Source organism: Plodia interpunctella, chromosome 12, assembly GCF_027563975.2.
Source record: "Plodia interpunctella isolate USDA-ARS_2022_Savannah chromosome 12, ilPloInte3.2, whole genome shotgun sequence".
Taxonomy (NCBI): domain Eukaryota; kingdom Metazoa; phylum Arthropoda; class Insecta; order Lepidoptera; family Pyralidae; genus Plodia; species Plodia interpunctella.
This window is the reverse complement of record NC_071305.1, coordinates 8,326,510-8,344,799: the sequence shown is the minus strand read 5'-3', so window position 1 is coordinate 8,344,799 and position 18,290 is coordinate 8,326,510. Positions and strand designations below refer to the sequence as shown.

Here is an 18,290-nt window from a genome sequence, read left to right as displayed (position 1 = left end):
TCGCTCTGGAAGTCTTAACACAAGTATTATAAAAATAAAACCTACTTGTTAATTTAAAAAGTTGATTACAACCAACTTATATAAGAATTATTATTGTTTGCAATAACTTTATTGCACGAAAATAAGTACAAAAAGATACATGAGCAACGGTGGACTTATCGCATACAGGGATCTCTTACAGTCAAAAGTTAACTGCTTTTTCTATATACAAAACAAAATCAACGCCATTTTTAAAGCATTTTAACGACGCAATATATTTAATAATTTTTTGCCAGCGTTAAAATCCTCACCTTTTTGATCCTACATATTTTTTGGCTTCATAGCCAATTAGATTTGCAATTTTCATTTTACTATTTTCGGTAATAATGAAAAATAAAGGAATGATTTATACATAAAGCACAATAATCTTTAGTACTAAAATCACCATGTCGATATTCTTTGATTTCGACGTGGGTCCGAGTGGCAGGCGTTTGCGGAGAGCGGTAGATGAGGACAAATATGATATAGAGAAGTTTTGTGATCGAAATCTAACTGTTCCTTTATTTGGGGAAGCCAGCATTGGTGCTTTAATGTAAGTATATATCAGTCATGTGTGAAAATTTATTATTGGTAGGTATTTGATGTACGTAACAGTAAAATTTTGACATACATGCTTGTATTTAATAGTATTTTCTATTGGATAGAGTTGTCTAAATTACGTGGTTTTTATGAGTTGTGTAAAGTTAACAAATCTAGCAGACATTACTGCTAGATTTGTTAACTTTTATCAAGTTGAGTGGGTGTTTTGTTGTCGGGTTTAAAAATATACTTTAGGAAATCTAAACAATTATCACTAGATCAGTGCCTATCTACGTCCAGACTGTTTAGAAATTATGTACTGTTTTATCTGTATTCTGTGTGTGTGCCTAATAAATGAAATAAATACGCACTTACTGTAATCAATATGATCCACCTCAATAGGTGGATCATATTGATTACAGTAAGTAGCCTTTTTAAAACACAAACCGAAAAAGCCCAACGGCTTTTTCGGTTTGTGTTTTAAAAAGGCTTTTTTATCCATTCTAATAATATGCGAAAGTCTTCACTGCTTCGCTTTCACCGCTAAATCGGATTTTGATGAAATTTGTTATGCAATTGCAATGCAAGAAATCCCCCGTTCAAATATAGGCTAGGTACTTATTTTTTCAAACATTTACCCATGGGGGGGGTGAAACTATGTATGAGAATCATGTATGTTCCGCTTTCGCAAAGAAAATCACGCGGGCGAAGCCACAGGCAAAAGCTTGTAAATAATATTTGATTGTTTATTGTTACATTTTTCAGCGAGTTGTCAACCTTGTCGATCTGCATGATCAACGAGCGCAAGGAAGTGACGGGCTTCGTGGCGCTCGGCGACCATCCTGTGCAGGCCGCGCTGCACGCCGCGCACTGGGAGATCTGGATGCGGAACATGTTTCAGTAATAGCCCGGTCCATTGCTTCTCGCCATCCGATGCGTTGACACACTGTTGTTTTCTATAGGTTTGACATTGACATCCATTGATGTGCGTCGAACACTCTGTACAGTGTCGATTTCCGATCCGTCGACGGGCGTCAATACAGCGGAGAACGACGGAGCAATGGGGGCGCGTTCTATGGCAATTAATACACGGCAACGTCGGCCGCCGAAACGAGTAAGGATTTCATAGAGGCCAATTCGACATGTGATCCGCTTTTTATACTATTAAGCAGGCAAACATGCATGCGGCCCACCTGATGGTGGTCATCACAGCCTATCAACGCTTGCAACACTAGGGGGGTAACATGCGCGTTAACTTTGTGGTCTTGGATCTCTGATTAGCACAAGACTCCCTATTCTGTACCTCAGTCATCCTCGTACGGCAGATTTTTCATCCTGAACTCTTAAATATTCGTTGTCTTTCGTCTCGTTGTGATAGTAACTGTTGTGTTATATGTCAAGCATCATCTATATTAGTACCATGCTATTATTTCAGTCGCTTCTACTTATCCCGCAACACGCTGTTCATTCACTACATGTGTTGTGCGGCCGAGGTCGTCGATTACTTCGTGTCAGAAGCCCTAGTCTCAGTGTTCGTCAATGACTTGTATTTGAAGAATATTCTCCTACTTGTCAATAAGGGCTGTCCGGAAGGTCAAGTATAAATACTGTTATATACTAATGTAAATATTCGCCGCCAGGGCCGCTGATGTCGTGTAGGGTCCACAGACATAATCATAATTTCAACTTATGTTTATATAACTGTGTGAAGGTCAAACAAATGTCCCCCGTAGAACACAAACAAACATTTAAATTGGAATCAGAACCTTCACATCATCAGCGCCCTCGCGGAGAATTCGCTGGCGTGACCTCCATTAAAGAGTTCGCATATTTGAAGTATCGTTCGTATCTTAGAAAGCTTTTATAGATGGAATCATGTGGAATGAAATCTTAGATACCTGCGTAAATTCTCATGACACTATTGTTAATCTATATTTCCCATTGATATTTCCTCGTCTCAATGACAGTTTGTAATACTTGTGCATACAACTGTATTGTACGATGACAATATTCATTCCCAAATGTATTTGTTTCAGAATGCTACACCAAATACAACGTGTTCCAAAATAACATTACTTACACGTATAATGCCAGACGATTTACCGACGACAATTTAGGGATGATTATGTTCGCAGCTGAGAAACGAAACTTCTGTCCGCAGCTAAAACTGCGACGGGCCGTGTTAGTAATGTCTTATTTTCTTTTGTAAGGTTTTCCGAATCAGAGTCCCAAGTCAAAACAAATAGAAGTTTATAATTCCCGAAAAAAAACTGGAATCGAGCCTGATTTGAAATTCCCGCTCGATTCCAGAATTTTTTCATCTCATTATTATTTTCAAAAATAGGTTAAAAAGCATGTGTGACATGTATAACAAATCCATTTAAATAGAGGGTTATAAGTTGTTCAGTATTATGGTCTGAGTATATAAAAGGATGCAATTATTAAAAAGTCACCTTGTACTGAGAGATACTTTAGAATATTTCTAAAATATTAACAAAACATTCACAGTCAAGAAGACAACGATGAAATAGTAGAGATTCTTGACAAAAAGTGTCCAAGACTGAAGGAGTTGTATGGTGAATATTACATCGCTGAGCTGGTCGGGCACCACCCAGAAACTAAGAGGCGTATCATCGTTGCAGAGGTTAGTGTAAAGTCTTCTTTATATTCAACTAGCTTTTGCCAATAATCCGACAAGAATGCAGAAGATCGTACAAAGTGGAAGAGGAAAAGCAGGAAAGCGGTCTCTGGACTCCGAAGTTTCATGGCGGTGGAAGTAACCTAAAGAGAGACTGTACACTCAAGAGTGTACAGTCTATAATAGGAAGAAAACTAATTTTACGAACATTTCTATTCAAGATTGTTCGATAAACAGTCCGTGTTGCCAGCCAAGAGGATACAGCACCCCTACCTTTTTTTAACTTTGTCATTTTACAGCAAAAAGACAGATCAATAGCGGGCGTGATGTGCCTGAACTCGGACATCAACTACGAGAAGCTGCAGGGGACGTACGACCTGAAGCAGTTCTATGGCCTGATGAAGACCACACCGCTCGACAGGGAGATGAGGAAGCGGTCAAACAAGTTGCTCAGCACTTTTGGGTAAATAAAGTATCATTATATATATTACTAGCGGCCCGGATTCGCTCGGGTAAAAACATAATTATATACCTAAATCTTCCTCAGGAATCACACTAACTATTGGTGAAAATCTCATGAATATCCGTGCAGTAGTTTATGAGTTTATCGCGAACAGACAGACAGACGTGGTAGAGGCTGTTTTATTATATGTGAGGATAATGATAGTTCTCCATTTTTTCAGAGAACCTGTAATGTGCGGTAAATGGAGTCCATACAGTCGAATGGTGAAAATGAAAACTGTTCGCCATCCAAGCGTAAGTATAATTAATGTGCCTTTATATTTATACTAATATTATAAATGTGAAAGTCTGTCTGTCTGTGTGATCCGCTTTTACGGCTAAACCGCTGGACCGATTTTGTTGAAATTTGGTATGCATGTACCTAGTTAAAGGCTCCCTGGTCTAAATAAATAAATAATAAATTATATCGGTAAATTTACTTTATAAAAGTGAATGACTATCATATTATACCACGTCTGTGACGTTACTACGTCTTTCAATGCATGAGAAATGATTCTAATTTGTGAGTTGGATGGATTTTTTTTCTTGGAAATATCTGGAAAGTGCCACAGATGAAAGCCCTATATAGTGTGAAACTAAAGTTGAACATAAAGACCTTAGTTTTCAGAACAGAAAACAATGGAAATAGTAAAAGCGAAGAGCAGCCGAGTCAGCTTCGACCAGCAAGTGTACCGATCCAGTATTGACAGTAGGAAGTCTTCAGACGCAAGTTCCAAATACGCTGTAACACCTACAACGTCGGTGCAGTCACAAATGACACACACGACCGTAGTGGCGTTGTTGGAGGAAGACGACCCGTTCGAGTACGAAATCGTGAATATCGATGCTGGTCTCATGATGTTACCTGACGAGTTGCCGTTTGATGAATTGCTGTTAGTTTTGTCTTTATGACCTTGTAGTATACAAAATAACAACTTATATTTGTTATCCGTCAGTCCTGCTGTATGTCTTTCCGTTTCTCAAGACAGTTCCTCTCAAGAATGCTTAGAAATATCAAGTTTAAATTTATGTCGAGTACTCGGATTTAAAGTCTCTTTTAACTTTGGAAAATTTGAATTGTGTTTCCCTTTGGCCTAATATCATTTGACAAGAATTAAGGGTAAACAGTACAGATAAATGGAAATTCCCGAAAAGCGTATTTGTAAGTGTCGGGCCGTGTGGAATGTTCCGAAATATATCGTAAATATGTGTGAATATTGACAGAGTCATATATTTACTTCCAGATTTGATTAGATTGATCACCGTATTTAAATTAAATTTGTTCATAAATCTTAAATCTATTTTTGAAGCGTTATACGTTATACGTTACGAATATACTCGGTGTAGACACCGAGTATATCACCTTTTAATACTGTTTTACCGACGTTGCCATAGATGACATCATGGCCTTAGTAAGTACTTCGTACAACGGAGTACTTACTAATTCTATGGAGTACATCTATCAACTTTCAATATAGATATCCAGATGAGAGCGAAATGCGGACTACTACATTGACGGGAAACAATGAAACGGCGAATGAAATTGGACCAGATACTGAAATTACAATGTCGCGAAAAGTTGATAAGTAAGTACGTACGCAATTCTATGTTTGATTTCTTCCAAATTCCAGCCTAAGCAGAGTACTTTCTGTTAGTCGTTGAGCATTGTCAATTTATTTAACTTATTGTTCGATTTCTAGGCGTACAGAAAAACAAACAACCAAAAGAAGGACAAGTCTGTGGCGCAAGGAAAATAATATAGGTTTGTGAAGCTAAAGTTTTAGTGAAAGAAATGTATGAAAACTGTCCCAGGGTTCCACGATCTATGGGCGATGAAGCAACCGGGAAAACGGTGAGATGAGAGAGAGGAGAGTTTATAAAAATCAAACTGTGATTATGTAATGTACGAAATCAAAAAATGTTTGTAATTCAATCAGGCAAAGTACCCGAAGTGCCAAAAAGAAAGCCCAGTATCATTCCGTTCCACTACGTTGGAGAACCAAACGCTTTTGTGATCGAGTTGTTTGGACTAAGAGACGACGTGCACGAAAGGTGAGACTTTATGAAGATACTTTAGTAATATAAGAAATTGATGACAGTATGAAAATATGACAATGATATAAAATTGCTATCGAATATTGTTATTGTAAGTAAAAAATATTATTTGAAAACTCACAATGATGCTGGCTGTTTTTCGGGAAATTTTCTTTGAATAAAGAAATAGTTCTGGCAGTTTCATCTCTATTTGCCTAACTGTTAAAAAAAATTCTTGAAAATAATATTCTTTGACCAGTGATAGAGATTCGTATTATGGAAGGCTTTTGACCAACAGTGGGAAATAAAAGCTAGAACTTGATAGTGTATTATTTTTAGGCATTCTTTCGACTTGTTGGAAGCTGCGTTTGAAATAATGAAGGATTACGACTACTGTATCATTGAGGTACCTCTGGAAGAGCCGGCCTTTTCGTTGTTGCAGCATTTTTGTGTAAGTACAGCTATATAATAATGTTACTAATATTATTAAGAGACTTATTACAAAAAAATGGTAGAAATCTGCGAAATAATTTGAATTAGAAATTAAAAAATGGACGCATAAATTCAATATAAGTAAATGAATATGATACATCAATGTATTTGTCTAATTTGCTTTGTAGAACTTTAATTTTATAATGTAAAATAATTATTACTTCCCATTATAAATGCTCGGAAACAAGATTTCGAAGATGTAGGTCAGTTAGCTCTTTTTTAAAATGTTTAATAAATACATATGATATGTAGATAGAATGCGTTCTTATTAAATGATGCTGTTATTATTTTCTGACAAATTTGTTTTAAAACATTTGTTAATAGAATACGTACAATAGAATGTGGAAATGTCACTGGCAGTTTTGGTTATAATTTTACACAAAATTATCTATACTCATGTCTTTACTTTCTCCAATATGTTATGATTTCAGTTTGTTCCAATACTCGGTGACATACACGCTGATACCGCATTATACGTGGCACACAGAAATGCTATTTTTGGGTTATTATAATATATCTATTTAAATTTTCCAAAACCAATTGTAAGTTGCACAACAGAGTCAGCGCCACAAAAGTAGTCCGGCGGCTCCGTGTGAAGCTATTAGTAATATATGGACCACGTTGTTGTTGTCAGTAGTTGTTGTGCTGTATCTGCGGGATGGATTCTTGGGAAAAAATTTCGTTCACCACAATTAGCTAGTGTTTAAAAAAGTGGAGAAGGAAAGCGGTCTCTAGGCTCCGATGCTTAACGGCGGAGGAATATACTGGTAAATCGCTTAAGTGAGAGAGAGTCACCTAGTGTACGTCTACATACATTACGTACACAACATTTCCTATTAGAATATAGTCGCCAAACTAAAAAATAGATCGACAGATAATATTTTGTACAGCCAATTTCAATGGTAACATGAAATTAACAATACAAAGGCAGAATATTAGAAGCATCTACGATTTGTATAATATTCCTCTCTCTGTCTAGAAAACTCCGCGTCCGCGAAGCGGAGATGGCGGACGTGCCACAAATATCTCAAGTGTTACATGATGTGGAAGCGAGAGATACGATATGGACGGTCGAGGATACTCTCATGAGAGGGAAAGAGAACAAAGTATATGTCATGCTCTGTGGGACTGCGGTCGTCGGCTTCGGCATTGTGGAGTCAGTAAATTAATGTGTACTTATTTTTTTTATTATATTTTATAATGACATGGAAATGGACCTGCAAGCTGCAAGTTGGTGGCGACCGGTAGAGTGGCTTTAGTTAAGATTCATTTTGTATCATTGAGCCTAAATAGTAAATAAGTTTTATCTAAGTAATGATTTATATTTATATCTACGCACATCCAAACCACTGGGCGTAGAAAGTTAAAATTTGGTGTGTAGATTCCTAGGACAGTACACTAAGAAGGGATTTCCTGAAATCCCACTGAAGTTGTGGGCGAAAGCTAGTTATAATATATGTCTTATTCCTCATGGCTGAGGCGCCCGGGCGTGCCATTATGTGCAATTGGACATACACAACGACTACCTTGGAGATCCCTTATTGGGAGCCGATCCTGGGTGCATCATCTGGTCATGCCAAAATGACAAAATTTGACCAATATAACTCTTTATTTTTTGTTTGTCGCATATATTGATATGTGATCTGACTAAACATGAGTTTCCATAACCATTGCCTCATTATGACATCTTTGTACCAAATTTAAAGCAATAAACCCATTAATTGCAGGCCTCCAGAGCAAATTGACTTCATCCGAACGAAATTCCTTCTAGAGTCGTACCATATCCACAAATACCACAAACAGCATCAGGAACTGGACAGCGGGTTCACGACACTAAAGACAGTGGTCTCGTATCGCGTGTTCGAGCAACATTTCAGATTCTTTGCCAGGGATATGATGAGGCTGTTTGGCAGTAACTCCTTGATTTGGCTCACGGCTTATAGGAATAAATGGGTAGGTATCAAACTATATTTTATCTAGACTGATTACGAATAAATATTTCAAAATAATGACATTGAAAACTAGACTTATTTGCATTGTTCTAAAGATTAAATTTCCACAATGGCTACGTGCCAATACCTAATAGTTCATAAAGTTTGGCACAAAATTTATGAAATTTGTAGCCATCCCATTCTGGCAGACTATTAGTGTCAAGTCAACATATTCAAGAAAAAACAAAAACAAAAAATTTACACTCAATTTAGAAACAGCTTTGCTCATTCGTCTAGTTTAGTATTATACATTCTTGTGTCGCTATACATTTTAATTAATTTTAGGTTACTCAAAAACTTTATTAAATTTACTACATGTTACACGGGGCTTTGCTCCCGTGGGAATTTTGAGATAAAATATAGCTTATAGCTTCTTCATTCTTGGATAGTGTGTCCTTTCTAATGGTGAAAGAATTTTTGAAATCGGTTCGGTAGTTTCGGAGATTACCCGCCTCAAACATACAAACTCACAAACGCAAACCTCTTTATAATAATAGTATCGATTAATTAATATTTATAGATAGCTAACAAAGCCAACATCCTAGCTTCGATGATGATACCCTTGATGCCTAGGAAGAACGAAATCGAATACTTTGAAACGAGGGAGCTGAAACGCATTGGCGCTTTGAATAAATCTATGTATGTACTTTTGATCAGTTCTTAGTATTTAAGTTGCTTTACTTGTTTCATATTGTCCACTTTACATGGCGACCCTGTCAGTCTGCACATCCCTTTGTGAGTTGTGCAGTGTATTAGAACACTTAAGTATATTTAAGATACTTTATTTAATTTTAAATTGCCTTATAAATAAACTGCAAAATAATATTTAAAAACCTAATTTGCAATTTTTTTAGCATGTATTTGGCAAACTCAATTATAGAAATCTGTACTTGGAAATGCCTTTCTCAGTTCCTATTTTTATTATAAAATATTTTGTCAATTTGTCTACAGAATACCTTTCACGACATGGTTCTTGAGCAAGAAATTTTGCAGTGTTCCTATGTCTAATGTCAATGCGAGAATTGTGGTCGTCGGCGCCTCCCGCACGGCTCTTGCTTTTATTGATGAATTGATTTTTAGGTAAACTCTATTTTATTGTACATAATATTCAAGGATAGAATTGATTTACATTATACTTAGTAGGACCAACAAACTTATCTAGCGTTAACCTTTATCTATAATGTAGCATAATTTGTGTAGATAATTTTTTTAATGAAGTTAATAGTTTTCGTTAACAAATACATTGATAAAATGTGTGTTGGCGCTAGTGTGCGTGTAGATGCAGCTTTAACATGTGATTTGTAATAAAGAATCTGAATTTGACTTCCGCGACTCGAAATGCTTAGAATTTACAAGATTTGTTTCATAATTTTGATGCGCATATACTGTTTTTAACCCCCAACGCAAAAAGAGGGGTGTTATAAGTTTAACGTGTCTGTCTGTGTTTCTGTGTATCTATCTGTCTGTGGCATCATAGCTCCCAAACGTATGATCCGGTATAAATTCATATCGGTTCATACGTTTGGGAGCTACGATAAGTTTTTTGTGTTAAGATAATTTTATCCCGAGTATTCTTAGCCACGTTTCATGAAAATCGGTTCAGCCGTTCAAAAGTTGTACCGAAATGAATATTGAAAGTTGGGGTCTTTTAATTTGTCTAACAAAGAATCTTGTTTTTATTTTTTATTAATAAATTTTCTATAGCAATGTCATTGGTGTTAATAAAAATATTCCATTATCCCCAGCGAGTCCTGCACTTACCTATCATTCTGCAACGTCACACTAATCTCTCCGTCGGCCGTTCCCCACATTCGGAAAAACAGTCAAGCATCAGAACTCATGTTCACGAAGTACAACTCTAGTTCAGACAATTACGTCAAGAGTGTGCCGTACACATATTATGTCAATATAGTACATGCCACGCTCGTTGGGATTGATAAGTGAGTTGGAATTTTAATTTAAATGTACATTTTTTTTTAGCCGTGCTTCACCTGCGACTGGTTATGATTTTTTTTTAATATCCTATATGTTGTGTATATATCCTATATCATACCTATCCTATATCATATATGTATCCTATATCATACCTCCAACACAATCGGAGCCTATGCTCGCTTCGTGGCTTTTTCACACAAGTTCTCGCTCTTGCGTCTCGCACGTTAATTCTCATACTGTTTACCTTTCATGCGTCAATATTTTGTACCAGTTACGGGTGGGTTGCCCGTCTACGTGTTTGGTGAGCTAACTGCTGTTAATTTACTAGCTTACTAGTTGTCTTGTATGATGGGACAGGGATTAATTTTTGTACGCTTTCTTTTCATTAAGAGACAACTTGATTCCTTAATTTTTTTACCGATTAAGCTATCCCAAGTCACATAAACCGTATTTAGAACATAGTGGATACAGCAAGCTACACTACAAATTAATTGCAAACACGCTCCTATTGCCGCGGCATAAATGTCATTGCAGGCGACATAAATACGTTACAGTATCCAGTGGTGGCAATATATACTACGACTACCTCTGTTTGACGTTTGGCAAGCAATACCAACCACCTGATTATTTTTTAGACGCTTTCAAAAAGGATCACCGACAGAGACAGTAAGTATTAAATTTAATATACGTAAGTATATTGTTTTGAGTTCTGATGTACCAGAGTATCATAAACATCAAGCACTTTGAAATAATAATACATTATTGACGTCATTTACATAAAACAAGTCTACTAGTCCTAATGTCATTGCCTATCACGCGGGTCCAAGTCGACATATAGCCATAGCTGATAGGCAACAACCGCATCAGGGCTGAAGTTAGGCAGGCGGCCGGTCATAACGTCGAGCCAAATGTCTTATGGTTAAAGGGTTTAATTTTAACGCGGACCCTCGGCCGAGCTTCGTGCGCCATACCAGCGAAGAAACCTAGAAGAGGAGAGAGAAAGAGATAGATAGATTATTTAGATTCTAATTTTTATCTGTCCTAGTGGTGAACCGTGTAAATACCAGCGGTTGGACAACCCTCGCTACGTAACCGAAGAGGTCCATATAACGGCGGATTATTTACCAGAAAATGTGTTTATAGTGAACTCGTACAACGAATCCACCAGGGCTATCAACTACGTCACGAAACTGGCGTCGTCGGCGCAAGCGTCTTGTACATATTTATCTGATTGTGCGTACTATTGCAAATTAATTTATAGTTCCTCGCGAAGAGCTCGGAGATAATAATATTACGTCAATTCGTAATTAGTGCTTCACATGGAAAATGAGAAAAACTGATGTAATAAAAATATTAATTAGTTCAGCTTTCGCTAACGTTAACCCTATATTACATTGATGGTTTTAGATAAAATAATCGTCTACGGGGCAACCATCCATACCTACTGCTGCCTCACTGCTTTGCTCGAAGCTGACATTCCCGCTGAGAATATAATATTCGTGGAGCCGTTCCCGTCCAAGGATGAGACCGAGCCCAGAATATCGCTGTTTTGTAATGAATCTGTACGTACAGTCAACAGCACTTCAACCTACCCAAATTCATTGCAAACTCGCCGCTATTAACGCACCATAGAGGTTCATGCTGGGTAGCTTGATGTGCTGTGACCGTACCATTATATATATTATTTACCTACTATTGTAGTAACATTTAAAGGCCTGAATCCATGTGTCCATACTAATATTATAAATGTGAAAGTGCGTTTGTCCGTCTTTCACGTCGAGCAATGGATTGAGGTGGTTTATGGTGTTGAGATAGTTGGAGAGCTGGAGAGTGTCTACTACAGGCTACAGGCTACTTTTTACAGCTGGTAAACCTATATAAATACAACTTATATGATAATATTGTGTTTCTCTAAGAAATGTTTGTAAGTGCCTATTTTTTCTTAAATACTTTAAAAGGATACATATTGGGTACCGTTGTATTTAGCTAAATAAATAAATAAATAAAATTTATATTTTAAGCCTTAACTAGCTGCATACTAGCGCCGCCATTATATTTTTATAATAATTTATAAAAACATGATGGTGCAGTAAATAAATGTAGTCAATATACAATTTTATTATAATTTTAACAATTCTAGGTGGATCAAGCAGTACAAGAAGTGCTAGCCAATCTCAACATAACTGTGTACAGATCTTACTACTATCAAGACTGGACGATCGACGTCAACAACCGAGTGACCCAGGTCCAACTTCTATACGCAACTGAATAACCATACGAGTATAGCGTATAACTTTTTTTCTTATGGTAGACTGAGAAAGCTAGACCCTGTCATATCTTCCATTTCGCTCATAAAACTTTAGCAGTAATTAGTTTAATCTGTGTGACATATCTTCATAATTTTATATAACACTAGCTGTTGCCCGTAGCTCCGCATGTGTACCCTAGGTTTGACCTATATCTATTTCAAATTTCATAAAAGTCGGCCCAGACATTTAGCCGTGATAGCACTTATACGACTTTTCCATTTACCTATGTAATATTAGTATAATATTAGTATATATGTGTGTATGTATGGTCATCAGGTACAATTCCTGTCGTATTTCAAGAAGATCAACCTGCAGTGTTCAGCGTTCTTCTACTATGGGAAGACTGGCATCAATCCTCAAGCTTTTATGGGTGAGTAAAATCGAGGTTTTCGAGGGACGATCTCGGTGGCGCAGTGGTAAAGTGCTTGCCTCTGAACCGAGGTCCCGAGTTCGATCCTCGGTCGGGTCATGATGGAAAATGATCTTTTTCTGATTGGCCCGGGTCTTGGATATTTATCTATATTATGTATTTTTTGTAAAACATAGTATCGTTGAGTTAGCATCCCATAACACAAGTCTCGAACTTTCTTTGGGGCGAGCTCAATCCGTGTGATTTGTCCTAATATATTTATTTATTTATTTTCATATGTACGCTATATTAGTGACATACCACTGCCATTGGTCTAAGTTTAAGATAATTATAGTCTCAATGGTCCATCAGTTTATCGAACTAACAGAAAAAAAGGTTATGTCGTCCGATCTGTCGGACCACGTGGCCGGAGTGCACTAGGCCCTCTCTCGGTAGCTTATGATTGACCTTAGGTCATCAAATATAATATGAAACTAACTAAAATGACAACTGTATTTATTTTGTTTTTCTTATGGCTTTTAGAAGCTTTTATCTAGTTTTACCTATTGTTTCGACGACATACCAAATGTCGGTAATCAAATTTTGCAAATTTAATTTAACTGAATTCCGCTTGTCCTACAAAGTTGAAATTTGCCACGTCGCAGTTTCCATGATAAGACAATGCATTATTATGATAAGCATGACCTGATGCTACACGCAGAATCGGCAACCGACGAGAGAAATCCTCTACGGTTTACTAAACGTACACGCTTGTGGCAAAAATGTCATTTTTGTAAAAATCTTGTGTTTATTCTCAGCTATACACAAAACCGGCATCGCTTACAACGACGGGATCCTAATAGACCACGAGTTCCGTACAAAGAATCCATATGTGTATGCAGCGGGACCGGCTACTAGGTACTACGGGAAGTACTTCGCTGACGATAAGTCCCACCAATATTATGATTCCTACGAGATTGGAGCTAAGGTGAGACAGAAAATATTAAAAAATACAATGTAACTTAAAAATTTCTCGACGAATTGGGAACCTTTTCTTTGAACTTTGTCAAAAATAAATAAAAATATGAGTATAAAAACTCGTTCTTTATTATAATCTTACTATCTTTTTACTCATGCTATCGAAAGATACATATATGTATATATATATATATATATATATACATAAATACCCAGTCTCTCTTTTTATAACGTAGGTAATAATAAAAATCGTAGCCTATACTTAACGTATTCGTTGATGTCACGCAGAAGATTTTAGTGTTAAGAATACATTTATACAAATTTTCAGTTCGGTGAAATCATAAGGAACAAGCTAGATCCATTATTCAAACCCAAAGAGAAGAAGAGGAAACATTCAGTCCCTCAAAAGAAGAATTCTGAAGGTGGCAGTTTCAGCTCGAATAGACAGTCACTGTAAGCACTTAGTCACTGTAATTACTGTAGGAAGCAGTGGTGGTGTAATGGTTAAGAAGAATGGCACAAGAATGCTTGCGGATAGAAAGGTCCCAGGTTCGAATCCTACTTGTGTCACATGAGTTTGTTTACCAATCTGATTCATGTGTAGTAGTTTTCATCGACCACCGCTTGCTCCCGGTGAAGGAAAACATCGTGAGGAAACCTGCACACTGGTTGATTCTTATTAACTTGTGTGTGGAATGGAGAAGGCAATGGCAAACCACTCCATTAATAATGCCAAGAAAGTTATTGTGTGTGTTTCATTCCACGTAATAACCACGACCCTCAGCCATGAGGAATACGACTATGAAGAAGTAAGTACTTAACAGATACACTGTAATTACTACCTAAGCAAACGCTTAGGCTATAAAATTGTATTGTTATTTTTTGAAGTGAAAACTTCTTTACCGGCGTTGTGCATTTTTTGTGATGAGTAAAAAAAGTTAAACTCGCGTCAGGACACGTGACCCTAATCGAAAATTCGTAAGACGTTAAAATGCACAACGTTAATATTCAAGTTTTCACTTCTGTCGGCACTGCCGGTCCTAAAATAACTTCAACAAACTAGAAATAAAATGTGCAGAAATTGACCTTTCAGTTCCCGCGACGTCCGATCGGATTGCGATCCTATTGTTGTTCAATTGTTATTATTATCTCCAAGATCGAAGGGTAATGAGAAAATTGAAAAGCAACAAAATATTATGTACATTAACTTTAGCGAACTCATATCATCATCTCTTATATTTGAGTACAAAATAAAATATAGTAATTAACAAATAATAACAAAGAAACTAATAATCAATGAAAAAGTAATTGATTTACTATAAGAAATTTAATCAATATGTATTATAATTATGGACAAGTCAGATCTGTTACTTACATTAAGGATGCAAACAAAGAATTGAGTGTAACTTCAACATTTGTATGTGTAATGGATATATGTTACGCTATCTGTTCTGTCCTTTTTGGATATGTAGTTCAAAAACAAATGTGCTCTTAACGCGAAATAGGCATGGCTAGATCTTATTTATTTAAACTCAATTGCACAAAACACAAAAAATATAAAAAGGTGATAAAAGGTTTAGTCTTAAATCGATCTAGTCATATGCTAACTAGTCATATTGAGTCGTTAGTTTTTACAGAGACGAAGAACCCAGCATATCCTGCGACATTCCGACCCTGAAGAAGCCGCTAGTGACGTGCTGCGTCCTGCCGGGCGGGCTGCGGTACCTGCACGTGCGGCCTCCCGGCAACAAGCTCCCGCACTACTACGTGCACAAGCTACAGTACAACGTCAGTGCTATAATTTTTATAGAGACAAGAGTCCACATATCTAGCGACATCCCCGCCTCGGAAGTTAGCTCTCGACACTAGCCGTCTCTTTCAGTTGTCTCGGCTTAGGCCGATATAGGTATCAAATTATGAAAAAAAGCGTATATTTACTTTGCCTCCAGGGCTACGTTCTAGAAACATTCAAGAGAGGCTACTTCAAGCTCCACTTGGATATGAATTTGGTGGTCGACGGCATCACGTGCCTCAGCCCTGTCTACTCGCTTGAGAATTTCAAAAACTTGTATGGAAAGCCTTCGAATGTATTAAACAATGTGTATTTAAAATACGTCGTAAGTATTTTTTTATCAGTTTCCTGCTAATATATGAGAAAGTTTAGTTTTGTATGCAACACATACAAAACTAAACTTTGTCATTTAAATGTCGGTTAAGACTTCACATTATACCGTGTGAAGTGGAGGATAAAAATTAGGAAAGTGAACCCAGGATTTCGAGGCTCTGTGGCTGAGGAAGGAACCGGGGAAAAGCTCAGATGAGAAAGAGGTAGCTAGTGAACTAATAAGTTTAATATTTCAGACAAAACGCATTGACGATTTTTATGATTATTTCCGGCAAGCCTGGGCTCAATTCCTGTACATTGATCATGTTGACGACCTATTTGCTATGGTGAAGGAACTCAACCCAAAGGTAACCTGACTTAGTCACTGCACCCAGAGGTAAAATTTTCACGCAATCGAGTTTCATTTCATCAATTGTCTCCAATTTATTTTTCGAGTTTTTTTTAACCAATTTCTTTATCAAAAAAGTTCGATAGAAATTTATGAAATCAACTTTTGACTGCGTGAGAAACTTGACCCTGGAGAATCGCTATATATCGTCATATACGTACCGATATAACAGTAAGTATATTATAATATCGTTTATTTTTCAGGTACTGGAGATTCAGAGTCAGGTTAGTATCATAAATTAGTAGTTAGATGTATGTGTAGCGTGTGGTTCCGCCCTAGAATAGGACCACGACGTATCCTCACGCAGATGTCGTATAAAGTGACTTAAGGTACAAAGCCTAGGCAGCTCATAGATAACAATAGCATTTCCAAAGAGGGTTGACGTTAGGCAGGCGGCCGGTAAAAGTATTACAAAATCAAAGAAAATAATTTATTTTAAAAATAATTGATTGAAACCTGGTTACTATGATTCTATATAGTTAAATAACTATAATTAGGTATATATTTTACGGAATTTGCTTATTATATATTTCAGGAAGAGCTTAAAGCGGTTAAGCCTATTAAAAAACGTACTGTACCATTATCTACGATCATAGAAACAGAAGGACTCCCACGACGTCGGGTAAATAAATCTACATCTAATATTAATCTAAACAATATTCTGTTGCATCGACATCAACTTCACAACCGTCAATACCTAGACAGAGCCCTGCTAATATAAAAAGGAATTAAATAAATATATAGGGACAAATCAACATAATCTTATGTTAGCCCCAAAGTTCGAAATTTGTGTTATGGGATACTAACTCAACGATATTATATTGTATAATATATGCATATATAGATAAATATCCAAGAACCAGGCCAATCTGAAAAATATCATTTTCCATGTTGACCTGACCGTGGATCGAACCCGGGACCTCCAGTGTAGCAGTCCGGGGTGAGTTCTATAAGGCCACGGAGTTCGGAATTATTTAATATTTGACGATCTCCCGCTATAGGCTTCTGCTTATACCTTATAAGTATTTGTCTGCGGTTCTAGGTGTATTGTGTCCGTATCTCTATTCGTGTCCATCGCACCCGGGATACAAGCTTAGTGCTTAGTGTGGGCTGTTGAGTGTTGTCCATTTTATTGTCCATTTATTTTTATAACTACTAACACAATTGGATCACTCGTGTGTGTCTGTCCGTCTGTCTGTCACAGCCAATTTGCTCCGAATCTACTGGACTATATGAGGTGAAATTTGATAAGATGGTAATCCTATGATCCAAACACCGACGAAATAATGTTTCTATTTTTTATCCATAACTATATTGTTTAAGCTTCCATCAGTTAAAAGTCACATCATGGACAAAGTCCGTCCAGACCTGGAGAAATACCAGAAATCTTCACAAATGGACGCGATTATAGACTACGTGTTCGAATGGATAGACCAGCACGACATCCTGCTACCAATGTACTTGCATCCTTCGAAAAAACCGCTGTTTATGTGTGATTTGAATTTTCATCCATCGTTTCGTAAGAAGAAGACGAAACTGTCCAAGATAATGAAGATGATTATGTCGTGATTTAATTATCCTGGAGAGAAATAAAATTGTTTTTGTTTTGAGGTTTGGATTTGATTTTAGTAACAATCTGGGTGTTTAGCACCAATTGGTACAATTCACGCCACTTAAAAATCAGACGTTCAATCCATCGATTTAGAAAGGGCCCCGTGCTCTGGTTCAATCTTTCAAGAAAATAAATGAAAGCGCTGTCTCCTGCTGGCTGGAAACACTGTGTTTGTCGACCAATCTTGATCATTTTATTTGGTATTGCAATGGTAAAAAAATATAGTTCCTTAAAAATCCATTTTCTTTACTTTCTCGACAGACTGTATACAGACAGAATGTGGCTGGTTTTGACATTGATTCAATAAGTACTTTGTACGGAGTACCTGCTAATTCCATGGGTTTTGTAAATTATGGCAAGTGTCCCACAGATATAAAAAC

General features: G+C 36.9%; 1 protein-coding gene across 2 annotated transcripts; it reads left to right on the top strand.

Annotated features, from left to right (window-relative positions):
• Window positions 1–322: 322 nt before the first annotated feature.
• Window positions 323–17,908, top strand: LOC128674368 (cilia- and flagella-associated protein 61-like). 2 transcript variants are annotated; one of them, XM_053752864.2, is made up of 31 exons: window positions 323–571; window positions 1,324–1,458; window positions 1,994–2,151; window positions 2,595–2,739; window positions 3,067–3,202; window positions 3,496–3,659; window positions 3,880–3,952; window positions 4,319–4,590; window positions 5,176–5,283; window positions 5,398–5,459; window positions 5,635–5,749; window positions 6,071–6,182; window positions 6,655–6,725; window positions 7,203–7,379; window positions 7,951–8,176; window positions 8,735–8,853; window positions 9,166–9,294; window positions 9,960–10,154; window positions 10,684–10,815; window positions 11,195–11,382; window positions 11,557–11,711; window positions 12,290–12,394; window positions 12,735–12,828; window positions 13,626–13,795; window positions 14,114–14,238; window positions 15,423–15,573; window positions 15,735–15,902; window positions 16,147–16,257; window positions 16,502–16,522; window positions 16,834–16,920; window positions 17,622–17,908. In XM_053752864.2, the coding sequence occupies exons 1-31, from the start codon at window positions 426–428 to the stop codon at window positions 17,865–17,867; spliced, it is 4,296 nt and encodes a 1,431-aa protein (XP_053608839.1). In that variant the 5' UTR covers window positions 323–425; the 3' UTR covers window positions 17,868–17,908. The 2 variants fall into 2 exon arrangements, with proteins under 2 accessions (XP_053608839.1, XP_053608838.1); XM_053752863.2 differs by having other exon boundaries at window positions 15,414–15,573.
• Window positions 17,909–18,290: the final 382 nt, after the last annotated feature.

Bases quoted from the DNA above. Each gene is read 5' to 3' on its own strand.
- LOC128674368 (XM_053752863.2), top strand. From the start codon at position 426: ATGTCGATATTCTTTGATTTCGACGTGGGTCCGAGTGGCAGGCGTTTG. The intron at 6,726-7,202 runs GTTATTATAATA...CTCTCTGTCTAG, and splicing joins CACAGAAATGCTATTTTTGG to AAAACTCCGCGTCCGCGAAG. The intron at 8,854-9,165 runs GTATGTACTTTT...ATTTGTCTACAG, and splicing joins GGCGCTTTGAATAAATCTAT to AATACCTTTCACGACATGGT.